The following is an 18,466-nucleotide window of genomic DNA, read 5'->3' on the forward strand; positions in this document are numbered from 1 at the left end:
TGGTGCTCCTTCTTACAGGAGACTTATACGCCGAAGAAGAAACTGAGCGCCATCTGTCGTCATTATGATCGTTAGCATAATACAACAATGACATTTCACACATCAACATTGAACACATTGACATTTAACAAATCGACAAGTAACAAATTATCCATATACAAATTGTCAATTTACGAATTAAGATTTTTGAAAGACAAAGATACAAGTTGCAAATTTACAATTTACGAATTAAGAAATTGAAATTACACATTTACGCTATACAAATTGACAATTTATACTTTGAGGACTTACACACATTGACAATTTACAAATTGACAATTTACGTATTAATAATTTTAATCCCAATGGTATTCATACTTGTGTCTTATTGACAAAATTTTCTTTTATAAACATAAGCCTGTAACTTGTTTTTAGGGAAAAGTTGAAATCACAAGAACTAAATTAAATTGATGTAAACATATTTCACTCTACTTTGTCATTTAAGGCAATCTTCCAAACCTGGAAAAGTTGAGGGCAGAGTGTGAAGATGTAAAGACACTAATTCCGCTCATGTCTCAATCAAGTGAAGATACAGCACAAGATACAGGTCAAGATATTGATCACTTCAATAATGATGACCTAGAGTGTGACCTTACCAGTCATTCCAGCAGTGAAACGACAAGTCCCACACATTGTAGTTATATTAATTCTCCTGATAACAGCCTTGTGCTTCATGGAGATATTACAAATACTAATTTTAACAGTTCATTTATGCAGATTCAGGGTGTGTCAAAAGACTATAGAAATTCTGCTGAATTCCTTTCTCCAGATCATAATGCAGTTTCACTGGATGACCTAGACCTTCTTCCTACAAAGGAGGAAATAGTGAAATGTACTGAAAGAGATGATTTAAAACTGAGCAATTTATTGTGTAAGTGAATTTAAAGGGCAAAATTTATCTAGATATTTTTATTGTGCTTTATTATACTAAAGACATGTGGTATGATTGCCAATGAGACAAGTATCCCAAGAGTTTTGATGATGTGAATATAAGTAAAAGTAGGTGACCTTAAAGCCTTCAATAATGACAAAACTAATACTGTAGTTAGTTATAAAAGAACTCAACTAGACATAATGTAAATGAATTCAAATGAGAAAACTAACTGACAAAACAATAAACAAAAGCAACACATATGACACACGCTACTTAAAAAAAAATTACAAGCTCCTTGCATAGGACAAATCATAGAGAATGTAGAATAGCTTAGCATGTTTGCAAGAACTCAGCTCTACCTCTAAGCTTGGAAATGTGTGATACTGTACAACAAAAGAAAAAGTTTGTATAGGACTGGTACTACAAAAAAATCATTCCATGCTGTTTACTTTACATCTTAAACTACAATAGTTCTTTCTTTTCTAAAAAAAAAAAAAAGGTACACAGATAGTAACAATACGTTTTCTTCTCTGAGGCCCTCAGATACATGAATTAGACTTTTTACCGGATTTGTTATAACATGAGCAACACGACGGGTGCTACATATAAAGCAGGATCTGCTTACCCTTCCAGTGCACCTGAGATCACCCCTGGCTTTTGGTGGGGTTCGTGTTGCTTATTCTTTAGTTTTCTATGTTGTGTCATGTGTAGTATTGTTTGTCTTTTTCATTTTTAGCCATGGCGTTGTCAGTTTATTTTCGAGTTTGACTGTCCCTCTGGTATCTTTCGTCCCTCTTTTACATTACAATCAAAAACAGATGTGTACACATTGTCAATTTACATTTGAGCAAGAGATACACACCCAACATGATGTGTAAATTTTTATATGAAGTATTGTGCAATAACAGGAAATCTTCAATGGCATAGTATTGCGTTATAGCATAGTATTGCGAAATAGCAAAACATCTTCAATTGCACAGTATTGCGCAAAAGCAATAAATATTCAATTGCATAGTATTGTGCAATAGCAAGAAATCTTCAATTGAACAGTATTGCACAATAGCAAGAAATATCCAATTGCACAGTATTGCGCAATAGCACTATACTGACTAATATCCAGAAATCTTGCAAGAAATATTCAATTGCATAGTATTTTGCAATAGCAAGAAATCTTCAATTGAACAGTATTGTGAAATAGCAAGAAATATTCAATTACACAGTATTGAGCAATAGCAAGAAATATTCAATTACACAGTATTGAGCAATAGCAAGAAATCTTCAATGGCTGCAGTATTTTTCGCAAAAGCAAGAAAACTTCAATTGCATAGTATTGCACAATAGCAAGAAATATCAATTGCACAGTATTGCGCAATAGCACTATACTGACCAATATCCAGAAATCTGCAATTGCATAGTATTACGCAATTGCAAGAAATATCCAATTGCACAGTATTGCACAATAGAAAGAAATCCTCAATTGCACAGTATTGGGCAGAGGTACAAAATTGCACAATATCACAGTATTAGCTGTATTTGGTAAAACTTTTAGGAATTTTGGTCTTCAATGCTTTATTTGGCCTGTTTAATTATTTGGGATTCGAGCGTCACTAATGAGTCTTTTGTAGATACAACGAGCGTCTGGCGTAAATACAAAATTGAATTATGGTGTCTATGATGCGTTTATTTAATGCAAATATTTCAATCCGTTTCAAATTTCAAAGATCTGTTACCACATTTATTTTGTGTCAGAAACCTTTATTATGTAAAAAATCACAATTCAAATTCAGACTGTATGATATCAAGCTATGATATTGTGTACATACTTGCACGTACTGTTCAATGTTCGACCTCTGTTGTGGCATCCGGCCGCGCTCGGCGAAGCATTTTATTTGTTATTATCTTGAATATTATTTAAAATATTGATTAACTGTAGACGGCAACAATCTTCAGCAAAGTAAAATCTACAAAAAAATTAAGATGGCCAAAATTGTCAATTGATTCCTTAAGGAGTAATCGCCTATTATTGGACAATGTTACTCAATTTGATCGTCATGTTTGCTAATATTTAATTTAATCCTCTGAAACTACTGCGTCTAATACTTCTAAACTTAAACTGAATGTTCATTAGGGAAGCTGTATTATAAATTATATCAAAAGTTTTATTTAAAAAAAAATGGGCACTATCGCTAAAAATAGATCGGATGCAAATTTGGGCTTTTACCTCAAAAACTATAGCAGTAAGATCAAAGGTGACATAGTGTTAATGTGATGAATGATGGATAAATCAAAATGTCTGCTATGTAATTTGGACCACCTATTGTAGAGTTTTCTGTCCGAAATAGTTTATTTTTAGTGGGATGTTGAATATTTGGTAGTGGGTTTGAAACCACCCCTACCAAAAAAATGGCATTTTCAGTCTATTTTTTCGATTTTAATACGACCTTGAGAGGTGAGCATAAACCAAACTTTGTTTTTTTGTCATTTAATTATCCCTTGTGGTTACAGCAGTCCAACCAATACCAACTGACGAAGTCCTTGCTATGTCTTATGGCACATCAGTCAAGAACACGTTTCTTCCGCTCTTTTGTTTGCTTTTCTTTTTACTGTGCCCCAGGTATATCCCCTTTCTTTAAATTCGATTTCTATAATGCGTCTTCATGTTGCTTTTGGTCTTTCGTTTTTTTATTTTTATTGCTGGTGTCCATCTAAGGGCTACCTTGGTCATGTGTCTTCAGATGATTTGTGTAGAACATGACCATGCAACCTCCATCTCTTAGTATCAACAAAGTCTCAATGTCCTTGGTGTTTATGATCCCCTGTATGCCTTTGTTTGGCCAGAATATTTTCATTATCTTCCTCATATATATGTCAGGAAGCTGCAGAGTATTTTGATATCTTTCTGAGTCATTCTCCAGTACTGAATCATATACAATTGATAAAGGTGTAATATAATACACAGCTGTTATAGAGTCTAAGCTTGGTCTTCTTTGAAAACGCTATTGTTTTCCAGAAATTGGCTAATGAAAACTGATCTAGCTTTTCCAATATCTCTTTCAGCAACACCTTTTGTTGTTATACAACTTCCTAGGTGAATAAATAAGTCTACTGTATCCAGCTGTTTCTCTCTACAAAAACGACGGGCAGTCTCTTTGTTTTGAGGCACATTAACTTTATCTTTTTGGCATTGATCTCAATTCTAATCATTCCAGCATATTTTTCTAGCTTTCCTGTCTTCTCCTGTATAAAGGTCTTCGGTATGCAATAAAAGTGCTAAATCATGAACTTATTTTGTATCCTCAATCGTCAGTCCATCTCAGTCCGGTGTAACTTTCTGCTAAGGTCTTTCCCGTTACCCAATCAATGGCAATTATTAAAAGAACAGACGAAATAACACATCCTTGCCGTACTTTTGATTTTACAAGGAAAATAGTGTCAGCTTCAGAGTTAAAGGTACATGAGAAGTTTGCATAGAACTGCTCGATGAGTTGCACTATCTTACTTGAAACTCCATAGTTTTAAAAATTTCCAAAGACCTTCCCTGTGTAAGCTGTCTATGGCTTTTTCGAAGTCCATATCATTCACAAGCAGTTTTATCTGTCACTCATGCACTACAAAAGTCCAAAAGTCTGAAAAAAAAACAGTATTTGTCTTAATTTGCATGAACAATTACTCGACAATCTCAAAAAGTATGACGTGTGTCTTATTTTTTTTTTAACAAATTCTAATTTATATTAAATTTGAATGAAATTTGCTCGACATATTCTCGACATTCGGATTATGCTCTTACATTTCTTGACAACATCTTGACATTTGAATACTGTCTTGAAATTTCTCGACAGATTTTCTGCATTCTTATTTTTTTTCAGTATAGCTTGGCATATTCTGAACATTTTGAATTGTGTCTTAAATTTACTTAACAAACTGTGTTTTACAAAGCATGATTATTTACAAACCAACATTTAAATTGGTTTATATCAACATAGCAATATTTGTATTTATAAAATATTTATACAACCAAATTTTCAATTATTTTAAATGTACATGCCCAGCTTTTGTAAGTGTAACTTGAAACAACAGTATATTGTATAAAGAAAAATAATCATGCGTCTCTTTTGTTTTTATGTTAAATAATTTCATTTCATAATTTTCTTCTGATAAATCAATAAGACTATACAAATCCTTGGAATAATTAAAAACCAATTGTTCAGAGAACAATTGAAAGTCTTTCCACATGAAAGAAACTTTCATAAGAAGATAGTTTTTTCATACTGATGCGATAAATAATGGTTAAATTATATTTTTGAGTGATATAAGGGAGATACTATAATGCTTCCGGTGAAATTAATGTCACTTCCATTCTCATATGATAGCTTCTTTCACACTGATTCCAAAAATATATAGTTTCTATATACTTTTGTATGTAGAATGGGAGATAATTGGCCACTTCCGGTTTGTTGGAAGTCATTTTTAGTCTTCAGTGATCAGTTTATGTATCTATATGGCAAAATATATTGAATCTGAGTACTTTTATATGAAAAAATTGCAAAAAAGGCTACTTCCGGATTTCTCAAGGTCACTTCCGGTAGTCATTTTACAAGGTCATTTGTCACATAACCTTTTGTACAAGGTCAAATGCCTTTATAATGAACTTAGTTAAAGTTATAATCAAATAACCTCTTATCAAGACATTTCAGGGGCACCAACTCCTATAAGATGCCATTAAGTTGTATAAGACTAAATGTAGCATATCTTCATTATAATGAAGCAGACATTTTGCACTTATTCTTTTATATGTATCTTTCAAAGTGTCGGAGAAAATGAAAAAACAAGCAAAAGTCACAATTGAGAACTTGACCTTGACCTTTGACCTTGACCTCATTTTCTAAGTTAGGACCTAGTGGCCTCAAATAAATACATTCCAGGGTTATACGGTTAACTGTTTATGAGTTAAAAAAACATACTAACAAATTTATTTTGTAAAGGTAGATAACTCCTATAAAATGTCATTGAATTGCTTTGATCCAAATTAGCCAAAAATTCTTGAGGATGAAACGAACAATTTGTAAAAGGAATTTTGTCGCTATCTTTTTTTGTTACGAAAGAGATGCACACAGATGAGAAACAGTGAATAGGGAGATAACTCTTACAAAGAAAATGGTTCGCCTTAGCAGGATGAAATTTAAAAGCGCATAAACTATACGATACCATATGAGAAATATCTAAGCGACATATTGCGAAACAAACATTTATCGCAAGAACAAAATTTGGCGGAAGAAAAAAATGATAATAATAATAATAATAATCAGAAGAAATACAATAAGTCTTTCCACGGAAAAGTGGAAAGACTTAATAATTAAAAACCAATTGTTCAGAGAACAATTGAAAGTCTTTCCACACCAAAGAAATTTTGATAAGAAGATAGTTTCTTCATACTGATGCGATAAATAATGGTTTAATTATATTGTTGAGTGATATAAGGGAGATATTATGCTACTTCCGGTGAAATGAATGTCACTTCCGGTCTCATATGATAGCTTCTTTCACACTGATTCCAAAAATATATAGTTTCTATATACTTTTGTATGTAGAATGGGAGATACTTGGCCACTTCCGGTTTGTTGGAAGTCATTTTTAGTCTTCAGTAATCTGTTTATGTATCTATATGACAAAATGTATGGATTTTGAGTAAATTTATATGAAAAAATTGCAAAAAATTCTACTTCCGGTTTCTCAAGGTCACTTCCGGTAGTCGTTTTTCAAGGTCATTTGTCACTTAACCTTTTATACAAGGTCAAATGCCTTTATAATGATCTTAGTTGAAGTTATAATCAAATAACCTCATATCAAGACATTCCAGGGGCATTAACTCCTATAAGATGCCATTAAATTGTATCAGACTTAATGTATCATATCTTCATAACAATAAAGCGGACATTTTGCACTTGTTCTCTTATATGTATCTTTCAAAGTGTCTGAGAAAATGCAAAAACAAGCAAAAGTCACAATTGAGAATTTGACCTTGATTTTTGACCTTGACCTCATTTTCTAAGTTAGGACCTAGGGGACTCAAATATAAACATTCCAGGGTTATACGGTTAACTGTTTATGAGTTAAAAAAACATACCGACAAATTTATTTTGTAAAGGTAATCTCCTATAAAATGTCATCGAATAGCTTCGATCCAAATAAGCCAAAAATTCCTGAGGATGTATCGAACAATCTGTAAAAAGAATTTTGGCGCTATCTTTTTTTGTTACGAAGGAGATGCACACAGATGATAAACAGTGAATAGGGAGATAACTCTTACAAAGAAAATGGTTCGCCTTAACAGGGTGAGATTTAAAAGAGCATAAATTATAGGATACCATATGAGAAATATCTAAGCGACATATTGCGAAACAAACATTTATCGCAAGAACAAAATTTGGCGGAAGAAAAAAATAATAATAATCAGAAGAAATACAATAAGTCTTTTCACAAAAAAGTGAAAAGACTTAATAATCAGAAGAAAAACAATAAGTCTTTCCACAGAAAAGTGGAAAGACTTAATTAGTATACAATAATACTTTGCTATTTATTAAAACCATAGTTTGATACATTAATTGTTTATTTACCATATTAACACTGAATTTTATGCATGTAGAATGACATTTGTCTATCGTATGATTGGTTTAAATCATTTAGTAATTATTTATAAGATCAGAAGAAAATTTGTGTTATGTTATCTGTTGCAATATATATATTAAGTATTATATGTGGACAAGATGTTCCCAATAGAATTAAGGTATTCCAAATAAGTTATACTCACCCCAGGGTACACGCGACTGTCATATGGAAAATTACTGCTTTACCTGTAATCAGCGATGCAACTTATCAGTTGAGTGACCATGCCACTACATTTTTAAAAGTTCTTTAAATTTTTAGTACTAAAATGGGATTTTCTTTAATAAAATTATGAAGTTAAATTATTTAACATAAAATCAAAAGAGACGCATGGTCACATTTTAAAACTGCCTCAAGTCATCCATTCTAGTAAAGCAAATCTGACTGGCAGTTCTTCGACCGGTAAAAATCTCAAATGCTGTTTGTCAGTAACTTCGACATATAGTACTGAAAACAATTTAATTAAACGTTTAATAAAAAAAATAATCAAAATTAAACTACATCGGGGATTATTCGGTGTTTTCCCACTTAGGTGTACTCAAAGGGTAACTAACAATAAAAGTCCTTGGTTCCTCTAGGTTTAGTTAAGCGATAATAAAAATGAGTATATAACAGCAAAAGAAAGTGTTTAAATAGTTATCAAAGGTACCAGGATTATAATTTAGTGCGTCAGAAGCGCGTTTCGTCTACATAAGTCTCATCAGTCACGCTCATATCAAAATACTTATAAAGCCAACAGTGTGGAATGTGTCTATACACAATTCAGGCGAAATTTATACTGCTGAGATAGTGTCAACACATCTTTAAGACTGTCAAGAATGTGTCGAAATATATACAGACAGCTTAAAGACTGTCAAGATTGTGTCAAGACATATTTATACATTATTAAGAATGTCAAGATTGATTGAGACAAATTTAAGACAGTCAAGAATTGGTAGAGACTAATCAAGACTCTTATCAGATGATGCAGATAGTGTCGAGACATGTTTATACAATGTTGATACTAGCAAGACACTTTCAGACTTTTCAGACTTTTTGACTTTTGTAGTGAGGGCACTGATATTCTTGATATTAGAATTATGCAGAAGACCTTACTTGGAATGGATAGTAATTTGTTTCCTCTCCAGTTGTTCATTATGTCTCCTGATTTTGGTATTGTTATGAGGTTGTCTTCAGACCAACTGTTGTGAATAACAGCTTGTTCTCATATTTTTTGGAATACTGGATGTAAAGTATCCGCTGCTAGAACTGGATCTATCTTAAATAGGTCTGCATTCAGCTGGTCCATTGATGGCTTTCTGTATTTCTTGTTTTGAAGGTGGATCTGTATCCATACTGACTGAATGTAAATATGACTGGCTTGGGATTTATTATCGACAAATCGTGTCCATTTAAAATTATTTTTATGTTATTAAAAATTGCTGTTACAAATTTTGGAAATTATTTAAGATTAAGGAATGTATCATTTTGATTCCTTGCCCGGTTTTGGCTATACTTTTGTTCTTTTTTTGCATCTGGTAAAGAAACATTGGTACCGTTTGGACCCAAAACAATATAGGTGGGATTCAAGTTACCATGCCTATAATGGTTTACTTTTATAAATTGTTATTTGGATGGAAAGTTGTCTCATTGGCACTCACACCACATCTTCTTATATCTATCTACCAGACTTTTTAGTCTTAATATTTTTTGGTCATTTTTCATGGTGCACTATTTAAGTCAAAAGTCTGCTCCAATAGACTCAATATACTGTTTATATGTAACTGGAACCTCACATACTGTTTTATTGGCCCTATGTTATTTGACAAAACAGTCACCTAGATTTTACAGACCAGATTTATAAATGGTCATATTTTACTTCCTTGGGTTCCTGTACCTTATATATATGCATGTATGTATGATAATAGTTTATACATACAGCCCGTACTAGTATTCAAGTGGCCATCAAAAGACTCCTACTCCACCGGATTTCGGCAACTTTTAACGTTTTCCGATTTTGAACACTGAAAAGGCCATTACAATTGTTATATTGCCTCAAAAACAAACCTGGGGGCAGTTCACAAAAAGTATGAAGGGTCATATAATGACGGTTGGAATCACACCTACAGGCGTGATGTAGGGTGGTGGGGTATGTTCAGTGGCAAACAAACCATGTATGTCCCATTAAACAAATGTTCACGCGCTATTTAACAGGTTGAGCGTGACATTCATTTTCAAGTATTGGGATTAGCATCCATTCTCCAACCTGGCGTGGCTACTAAATGATACATCCCAGATCATTATCCATTGTACAATATAGTATTACCGTCAATATCTTAAGGAAGCTGGCTTGTCATGTTTTGGAATTTTGGTCAGATTTTCGGAATCCTCTGGTTTTACCCATTTGAATACATTAACAAATTTTGCCCGGTGACCCCCATTTTTCTATTTATAATTCTTTTACATGTATAAAGATAAGCTGTCTGTTGAAGTCTTTTAAAATTTTAATTACTTTTTAATAGTTTTTGAGGACTTTAACTTGTCAATGATAAAGCTATGAAAAGTCAAGAGAGAACATTTTCCCGCCAAAATTTCAATGGCTAATATATCGAAAACGAGCACGGTGACCTACATATTTTTTTCGCTCTTTGGATTCCTTTATTAATCCCCTATCAATATAAACTAGTGTTTTGAAAAGTTAATTACTTTGAAACTGAGAAGCGAACTCCCTTAATGTTACTTAGGATTGATGATATATAATATCGAGTCGAAGAATATAATAAGTTTTTCCTTGTCTTATAAAATTTCAAAATTGATGGTACAACTGGCTTATTTTGCGTAATTAGTAATGTCGCTATCTAGCCTTAAAATATTTTTATTCTCGATTTAATTTCTGAAAATTTGCAAATTTACATAATTAACATACATTAATGCTTATAATTAAGGGAGTTCGCTTCTCAGTTTCAAAGTAATTAACTTTTCAAAACACTAGTTTATATTGATAGGGGATTAATAAAGGAATCCAAAGAGCGAAAAAAATATGTAGGTCACCGTGCTCGTTTTCGATATATTAGCCATTGAAATTTTGGCGGGAAAATGTTCTCTCTTGACTTTTCATAGCTTTATCATTGACAAGTTAAAGTCCTCAAAAACTATTAAAAAGTAATTAAAATTTTAAAAGACTTCAACAGACAGCTTATCTTTATACATGTAAAAGAATTATAAATAGAAAAATGGGGGTCACCGGGCAAAATTTGTTAATGTATTCAAATGGGTAAAACCAGAGGATTCCGAAAATCTGACCAAAATTCCAAAACATGACAAGCCAGCTTCCTTAATATAATACATTGTCTTACCTTCCATCAACCAGTGTTACTGTTTACGGATGTACAATTTCTTGTGAGCTTATGCCATCACTTGGCGTCCGTCGTCGTCTGTTGTCGTAAAGTATTTTAAAAATCTTCTCCTCTGAAACTATTGGGCCAAATACCATCAAACATTAGCTGTATGTCCCTTCTCGAGTATCACGTTTATATATAATATCCAAAGTTTTGATTCATCAACAAACATGGCGGCCATGGCTAAAAATAGAACATAGGGGTCAAATGCAGTTTTTGGCTTACATCTCAAAAACTAAAGCTTTTAGATCAAATCTGACATGGGATTAAAATGAGAAAATGGTCTGATCTATCAGCCTATAAATTTTCAAACGAATTCAACAACCCATTGTTGGGATGCTGCCACTAAATTGGTAATTTTAAGAAAATTCTGCAATTTTTATACGACCGCAAAAATTGAAATTTTTTGGTCGTATATTGGTATTACGTTGGCGTCGTCGTCAGAAGACATTTGGTTTTCGCACTCTAACTTTAGTAAAAGTAAATAGAAATCTATGAAATTAAAACACAAGGTTTATGACCATAAAAGGAAGGTTTGGATTGATTTTGGGTGTTTTGGTCCAAACAGTTTAGGAATTAGGGGCCAAAAAGGGCCCAAATAAGCATTTTTCTTGGTTTTCGCACAATAACTTTAGTATAAGTAAACAGAAATCTACGAAATTTTAACATAAGGTCTATGACCACAAAAGGAAGGTTGGGATTCATTCAGGGAGTTTTAGTCCTAACAGTTTAAAAATAAGGGGCCAAAAACAGGTCCCAAATAAGCATTTTTCTTTGTTTTTGCACAATAACTTTAGTATAAGTTAATAGAAATCTATGAAATTTTATCACAAGATTTATGACCGCAAAAGGAAGGTTTGATTTTGGGAGTTTTGGTCCCAACGAATTAGGGGCCAAAAGGGTCCAAAATAAAACTTTGTTTGATTTCATCAAAAAATGAATTATTGGGGTTCTTTGATATGCCAAATCTAACCGTGCTTTCAGATTCTTAATTTTTGGTCCTGTTTTCAAATTGTTCTACATTAAGGTCCAAAGGGTCCAAAATTAAACTTAGCTTGATTTTAACAAAAATTGAATTCTTGGGGTTCTTTGATATGCTGATTTTAAACATATACTTAGATTTTTGGCTTTTGATAATGGGCCTAGTTTTCAAGTTGGTCCAAATCGGGGTCCAAAATTATTTTATTAAGTATTGTGCAATAGCAAAAAATTTTCAATTTCACAGTATTGTGCAATAGCAAGAAATCTTAAATTGCACAGTATTGCGCAATAGCAAGACATCTTCAATTGCACAGTATTGTGCAATAGCAAGAAATTTTCCATTGTACAGTATTGCGTAATAGCAAGAAATTGCTAATTGCACAATATTGCGCAATAGCAAGAAATTTTCAATTGTACAGTTTTGCGCAATAACAAGAAATATTCAATTGCACAGTATTGTCCCGTTTTCAAATTGATCTACATTAAGGTCCAAAGGGTCAAAAATTAAACTTTTTTTGATTTCAACAAAAATTGAATATATGGAGTTCTTCAATATGCTGAATCTAACCATGTATTTAGATTTTTAATATTTGGGCCCGGTTATCAAATTGGTCAACATTGAGGTCTAAAGGTCTAAAATTTAACAATATTTGATTTCATCAAAAAATGAATTCTTAGGGTTCTATGATATGCTGAATCTAACCATGTATTTAGATTTTGGATATTGGACCGTAATAGGTAAATGTCCAATTTAAAATTTTTAAGTTTTTAAGTTTAAGTGCTTAGACCACATTCATTCTGTGTCAGAAACCAATGTTGTGTCAACTATTTAATCACAATCGAAATTCAGAGCTGAATCACGCTTAAATGTTGTGTCCATACTTGCCCCAACTGTTCAGGGTTCGACCTCTGCGGTCATATACATCTGCGCCCTGCGGAGCATCTGGTTTGTTATTATTTTGAATATAATAATAGATAGAGATTTACTATTACGAGCAATAATGTTCAGCAAAGTAAGATCTATGCCACTGCTGGTGGAGATTTATTCCCCGAGGGTATCACAAGCCAAGTAGTCAGACTGTTTGTGCTGACATGAATTATCATTGATATTGTTATATTTATAAATTAACTGTTTACAAAATTTTGATTTTTTTGGAATACTCAGGCTTTTCTACCTCAGGCTATATATTACCTTAGCTGTATTTGGCAACACTTTTAGGAATTTTGGATCTCAAAGCTCTTCAACTTCGTACTTTATTTGGCCTTTTTTTATAACTTTTTTGGATTCGAGCGTCACTGATGAGTCTTTTGTAGACGAAACGCGCGTCTGGCGTATATATAGAATTTAGTCCTGGTATCTATGATGAGTTTATCTACTAAAGGATTTTATATGACCAAAAATGCCAATCGACTCCTTAAGGAGTTATTGCTCTTTAAAGACAATTTTACACAATTTGTTCTTGTTTGCTTACATTTAAAAATCTTCTCATCTGAAATAACTGTGCCTAATACTGTTTAACTTTAAATGAATGTTCCTTTCGGAATCTAGTTTATGAATTGTATCCTTATTTCTGATTCATTAATAAACATGGCCGCCATGGCCACAACTAGAACATAGAGGGCAAATGCAGGTTTTGGCTTATTTCTCAAAAACTAAAGCATTTAGAGCAAATCTGTCGGCGGTGAAAATGTTGATTAGGTCAAGATCTATCTGCCTTCAAATTCTTGGGTTCTGCCCTTTAACTGGTAATTTTAAGGAAATTTTGCAGTTTTTATACGACCGCGAAAATTTTGGGGTCGTATATTGGTATAACCTGTCGTCGTCGTCTGAAGATATTTGGTTTCCGGACACTAACTTTAGCACAAGTAAATAGAAACATGAAAATAAAACCACAACAGGAAGGTTAGGATTGATTTTGGGGATTGTGGTCCTAACAATTTAGGATTTGGGGGGTCACAATGGGGCCCAAATTAGCATTTTCCTAGTTTTCAGACAATATCTTGTGGAATGGTGTATGGATCTCTCTGAAATTATATCAAAGGGTTCCATACCAGAAAGGGATGGTTAGGATTTCCTTTGGGGGTTTTATGGCTCAAACCGTTTAGGAATTAGGGGCATAAAAGTGGGAAAATCAAGGGTGTCCTGGTTAATGGACAATTACTTTTAAGAAAAATGTAAAAAAAAATTGGATTACTGTAACATCCACTTACACTGCTTTTAAATTATTTGGGTAATTATGGTTGCACACTCTATTGGAAATTGGAATGGACATTATGACAATTTATTGAGGGAAAGAATTGATTGGTTTTTAAAAAAAAAAGGGGGGGGTATTTTTTAATTTTTGGGGGGTGGGATCAATTCGCATCAACTTGTATTGCACAATAGCAAAATATTGAATATAAATTCATATCATTTAACCAATTCTTATTTCTTAGACTACGGTTATTCTGTGTCAGAAACCTAATATTTGTCAAATATTTAATTACAATCCAAATTCAAACCTGTATCAAGCACGAATATTGTGTTCATTTTTGCCCCAACTGTTCAGGGTTGAACCTCTGATGTCGTAAGGACTTATTGCCCTATAAGACAGTTTTACACACTTTGTTTATGTTTTCTAACTTTAAACAATCTTCTCAAATGAATCTAGTATAAAGTTTGTATGTTATGTCCTTGTACGTCAAAAAACACCGCCACTATGGCTAAAATGGAACATATGGGTAAAATGCATGTATTTGCTTTTGAAGTTTATATGACAAATACAAAGAATATTTAAATGGCATTTGTAAGCCACTCATTCGTATATATTGAAAAGCAAAAATAATCATTGATGAAAGATAGAAGCAAAACAAAACAGGTGAGCGATTCAGGCTCTAAGAAGCCTCTTATTTCACAATTAACTCTAAAATGAACAATAAAACTAAATGTAAATTGTATTAAGAATAAGAAGTAAGTTTTTCTATTGTGACTACTTTTACCTTAGAAAAGTTGTAGTAATAGAATAGCAAAATAATTGTAGTTTTTGAATCGATAGATGATACCAAAATTAGATTTCTTAACATTAGACCCATCATAACTCCCGACACAGTAATGATATGCAATCTATGATCTGCTGTTCATTAACACATCGATGGTTAAGCATTATTTTGAATTGTGCGCTAATTAAGTTATAGGGTGTTTTGCATACATTTGCAAATATCCCTACCGTGCATTGCAAACAATTTGGTCACATATTTTGTTACTTTAGATAGAAATTTCATTCAAATGCTGCTTCAATCACAGTTGTAAGTTCGGGGGCATCATGATCTCCTTACTATATAGCGGGTTGCACACTTCCACTATTTATGGAAAAAGTTATGTGCTACATGTTTTTGGTATTTTCAATATTTATTATATATAAACACTCATGGTTTCGTAATTCACATTACTTCTTTGTTTTTATGTCAGTCGCTGTTTTGAAGTCTTATGTTTGATTACGTTATTAAATGGCAATAGCTCACAACGACCCTTTTGATCAGTTCAGCTGTATTTATTGAATATAAACTATTTTGTCGAGCCTTTGACTTTTGTCGAAACAGCGAGACATAGCGATCCTACATTCCGTCGTCGGCTGCGTCCACAAATATTCACTCTGTGGTTAAAGTTTTTGAAATTGTAATAACTTTCTTAAACTATGGTGGATTTCTACAAAACTTAGACAGAAGCTTCTTTATAATTATATAGATAGTATCAAGAAGTAAATTTTACATTAAAAAAATCTGTTTTTCCGTATTTTACTTATAAATGGACTTAGTTTTTCTGCTTAACTATCCTGGATTTCTATCAATCTTGGACAGAAGCTTGTTTATGGTCATGAGATAGTATCCAGAAGTAAATTTTGTTACATTTCTGTATTTTACTTTTAAAATGGACTTAGTGTTTCTGCCAGGATACATTACATTCACTCAATTGTTTCAGTTTTTAAAAATTTTATATAACTTTCTTAAACTATCCTGGATTTCTACCAAACTTTGACAGAAGCTTGTTTATGATCAAAATCTAGAAGGAAATTTTGTTAAAATGTGGTACCTGTTTATCCGTATTTTACTTATAAATGTACTTAATTTTTTCTTCCAGTTTAAACATTACACACAGTCTGCAGAGTAAGTTTTAAAAACATTTATTAGATTCATATACTATCCTGGATTTTTACCAAACTTGGACAAAAAAAAAAGACAAAGAAATAAAAATGAGAGGAATATTTTTATTGATTTTTTTCCTCAGTTTTGTTAAACCTGCGTTAACAGCAAAGGTAGGCGAGACACTGGGTTCCGCGGAACCCTTACAACTTTTTTAATGATGAAGATTTAGTTAGATCATTGTTATAATAATCTATTTAATGTTATAAAATTTTATATACAATCCCTTTTCTGTCATTTTTAAGCATCTGGAGGACAGCTGGTAGATATTTCTTTACAGAAGCAACAATATGAAGAAACTGTTACTGAAAGTAAACTGAAATCGTTAATGAATGATGTCACAAACAAAATGGTGGGGTTTTCTCATAAAACGAAAAGTCATGGACAATTCATAATAGAGACAAGTGTTGATAATAACCAGCAATCCGAGGAATCACAAACAGATGCCAGTATGAAATCTAAAAATGAAGAAAAAAAGTGCGAAGCTTCAACTGTGGCATGCAATAATTCATTAATAAAGGAGACTTTAACCCACATTTCAAACGAGAATGAATGTTGAATCCCCTTATAGTTTATTGAATACAGTCAACATTTTGAAATCTTAATAATAACTATTGGATATACAGAATTATATATCAGTTCTTTTATGGAATTGGTCTTATTGGAACTAATATTACAGAATAGCCAATGAAAACAATTTCAATATTTATTTCTGTTGATGCAAACAATAAAAAATGTTTTATCATATGGGGAAACATTTATATCTTGGGATTAATTATGATAGATTATTTTGAGAAGAAAATCTTTATTGAAAGATCCGGCCTTAGTGAGTACTGATTTAGCTTTTTCGGTAAAGCTTCATTTTGCAGAAAGTAGATGGTTGATCAATATTTACACAATTGTTGGTTTAATATTCATCCTGTCCACTTTATCACCCTTCATGTTTTGTCAGCTCTTCTTTCAATTTGAATTAAGGTGTTCACTCATGTAATTCGTACTTGAGCAAACAAAATGAGAAAATTTCTGAAATGGAGAAATAATGATTTTGTTAATTATTTTTTTTTAAATTTGTATGAAAGTTTCTGCTGATCAAACCTTTGATGAGTTAGATAATAAAAATTAATCTACATATTTTTTCAGAAAGGGGGTGTCTTGTACGGACGCCATCACGAGTTGGTTGACCGTTATGGAATAACCGTATCACAAATGATATCGGATATGTTCCTTACGTCGTAACTACAATCCCCTTCCCTTTCTTGAATGTGACCAACCGAATTAGACTATTTACCGGGCTGCCGTTTCATAAAGCAATCGCTAATAACGACTAAGTAGATTTTAGCGTGTAACCAACGACTACATAACGATTACGTTTACGTGCGTTTCATAAAGCATACGTTGACGAATCGTTAGATTTTTCGATCGCTATACAATCGCTTTTTATTTTTAGAACGGGAATCCCAGGATTTCGCACTCTCTATCCAGCCGGACAGCAAATCTCATAATGGCGTCGATTTTATTATTCTGATCACGTGATTTTCAGTTCAAAAAATGACATTTTTTAGTAACGGCAATGACGCCACGAAATCGACGGCGTATAGCTATTTTATGTATTCATCATGCTTAACCAAATACATCATTAAATACGGCAGGTTTCAAACTTTAACTACGTTATTTTTTTAAGAATGAAAAAGTAGAATTTCCTTGATTATTTGATTGGGAAAGATGAAAAAACGTGCCGCGGCCGCGACACTTCTCAGAAAATAAATGTTAATTGAAATGACACACGGAATGGTAACGTATATTCCTTTAGAGGGATGATACCTCCTGATATTATGAACCTGAAATGCCTATTGTTACCAAAACTCGCCAGGTAAAACGCATTGTGTCAATTCAACAGGTCCAAAACTGGCGACCGGCCAAAGGGAGATAACTCGAATAAAAAGTTGTTGAAGGGACGGCTGATCAGAAACGAGAGAAAATAAGCATTTCGCTCAATTTTAGTAAGTGAAAGAGTGATTCTAGGGTAAAATATCCAATAATATATCAGTGTGCGATAGAAAAATGTGTGAATATAAAAAATACCTTGGAAATTATAATTAATCATTTGAATGAGGGCACCTGTTAGGTATCAGGACCCAAACAGTGACAGAAAGTATAACAGAATGTATGTCTGCTTTGGTAAATCACTACTTAATGACATGTTCCATAAAAATATCTTATAATCATCTAGAAATCAGGGAAATTGCCTATATTATTACATTCAGTTAGAAAAAAACATATTGTTTTTTAACTAGAATACTACACACAATTAGAACAAATATAAAAAAGTATCCTATGTGGTTAAAAATATTTT

General features: G+C 32.5%; 1 protein-coding gene across 3 annotated transcripts in view; it reads left to right on the forward strand.

Annotated features, from left to right (window-relative positions):
- Positions 1 to 16,860, forward strand: part of LOC143079716 (coiled-coil domain-containing protein 149-like) — a 172,144-nt gene extending 155,284 nt beyond the window's left edge. For 2 of the 3 annotated variants that reach the window (XM_076255248.1, XM_076255249.1), the window contains exons 11-12: positions 485 to 910; positions 16,359 to 16,860. In XM_076255248.1, coding sequence (XP_076111363.1) covers positions 485 to 910; positions 16,359 to 16,672 — 740 coding nt within the window. In that variant the 3' untranslated portion in view covers positions 16,673 to 16,860. Of the gene's footprint in view, positions 1 to 484; positions 911 to 16,051; positions 16,078 to 16,358 lie in introns of all 3 variants that reach the window. The other variant, XM_076255250.1, reaches the window with a different exon arrangement.
- The last annotated feature ends 1,606 nt before the right edge of the window (positions 16,861 to 18,466 follow it).

This window comes from Mytilus galloprovincialis, chromosome 6 (genome assembly GCF_965363235.1).
Source record: "Mytilus galloprovincialis chromosome 6, xbMytGall1.hap1.1, whole genome shotgun sequence".
Taxonomy (NCBI): domain Eukaryota; kingdom Metazoa; phylum Mollusca; class Bivalvia; order Mytilida; family Mytilidae; genus Mytilus; species Mytilus galloprovincialis.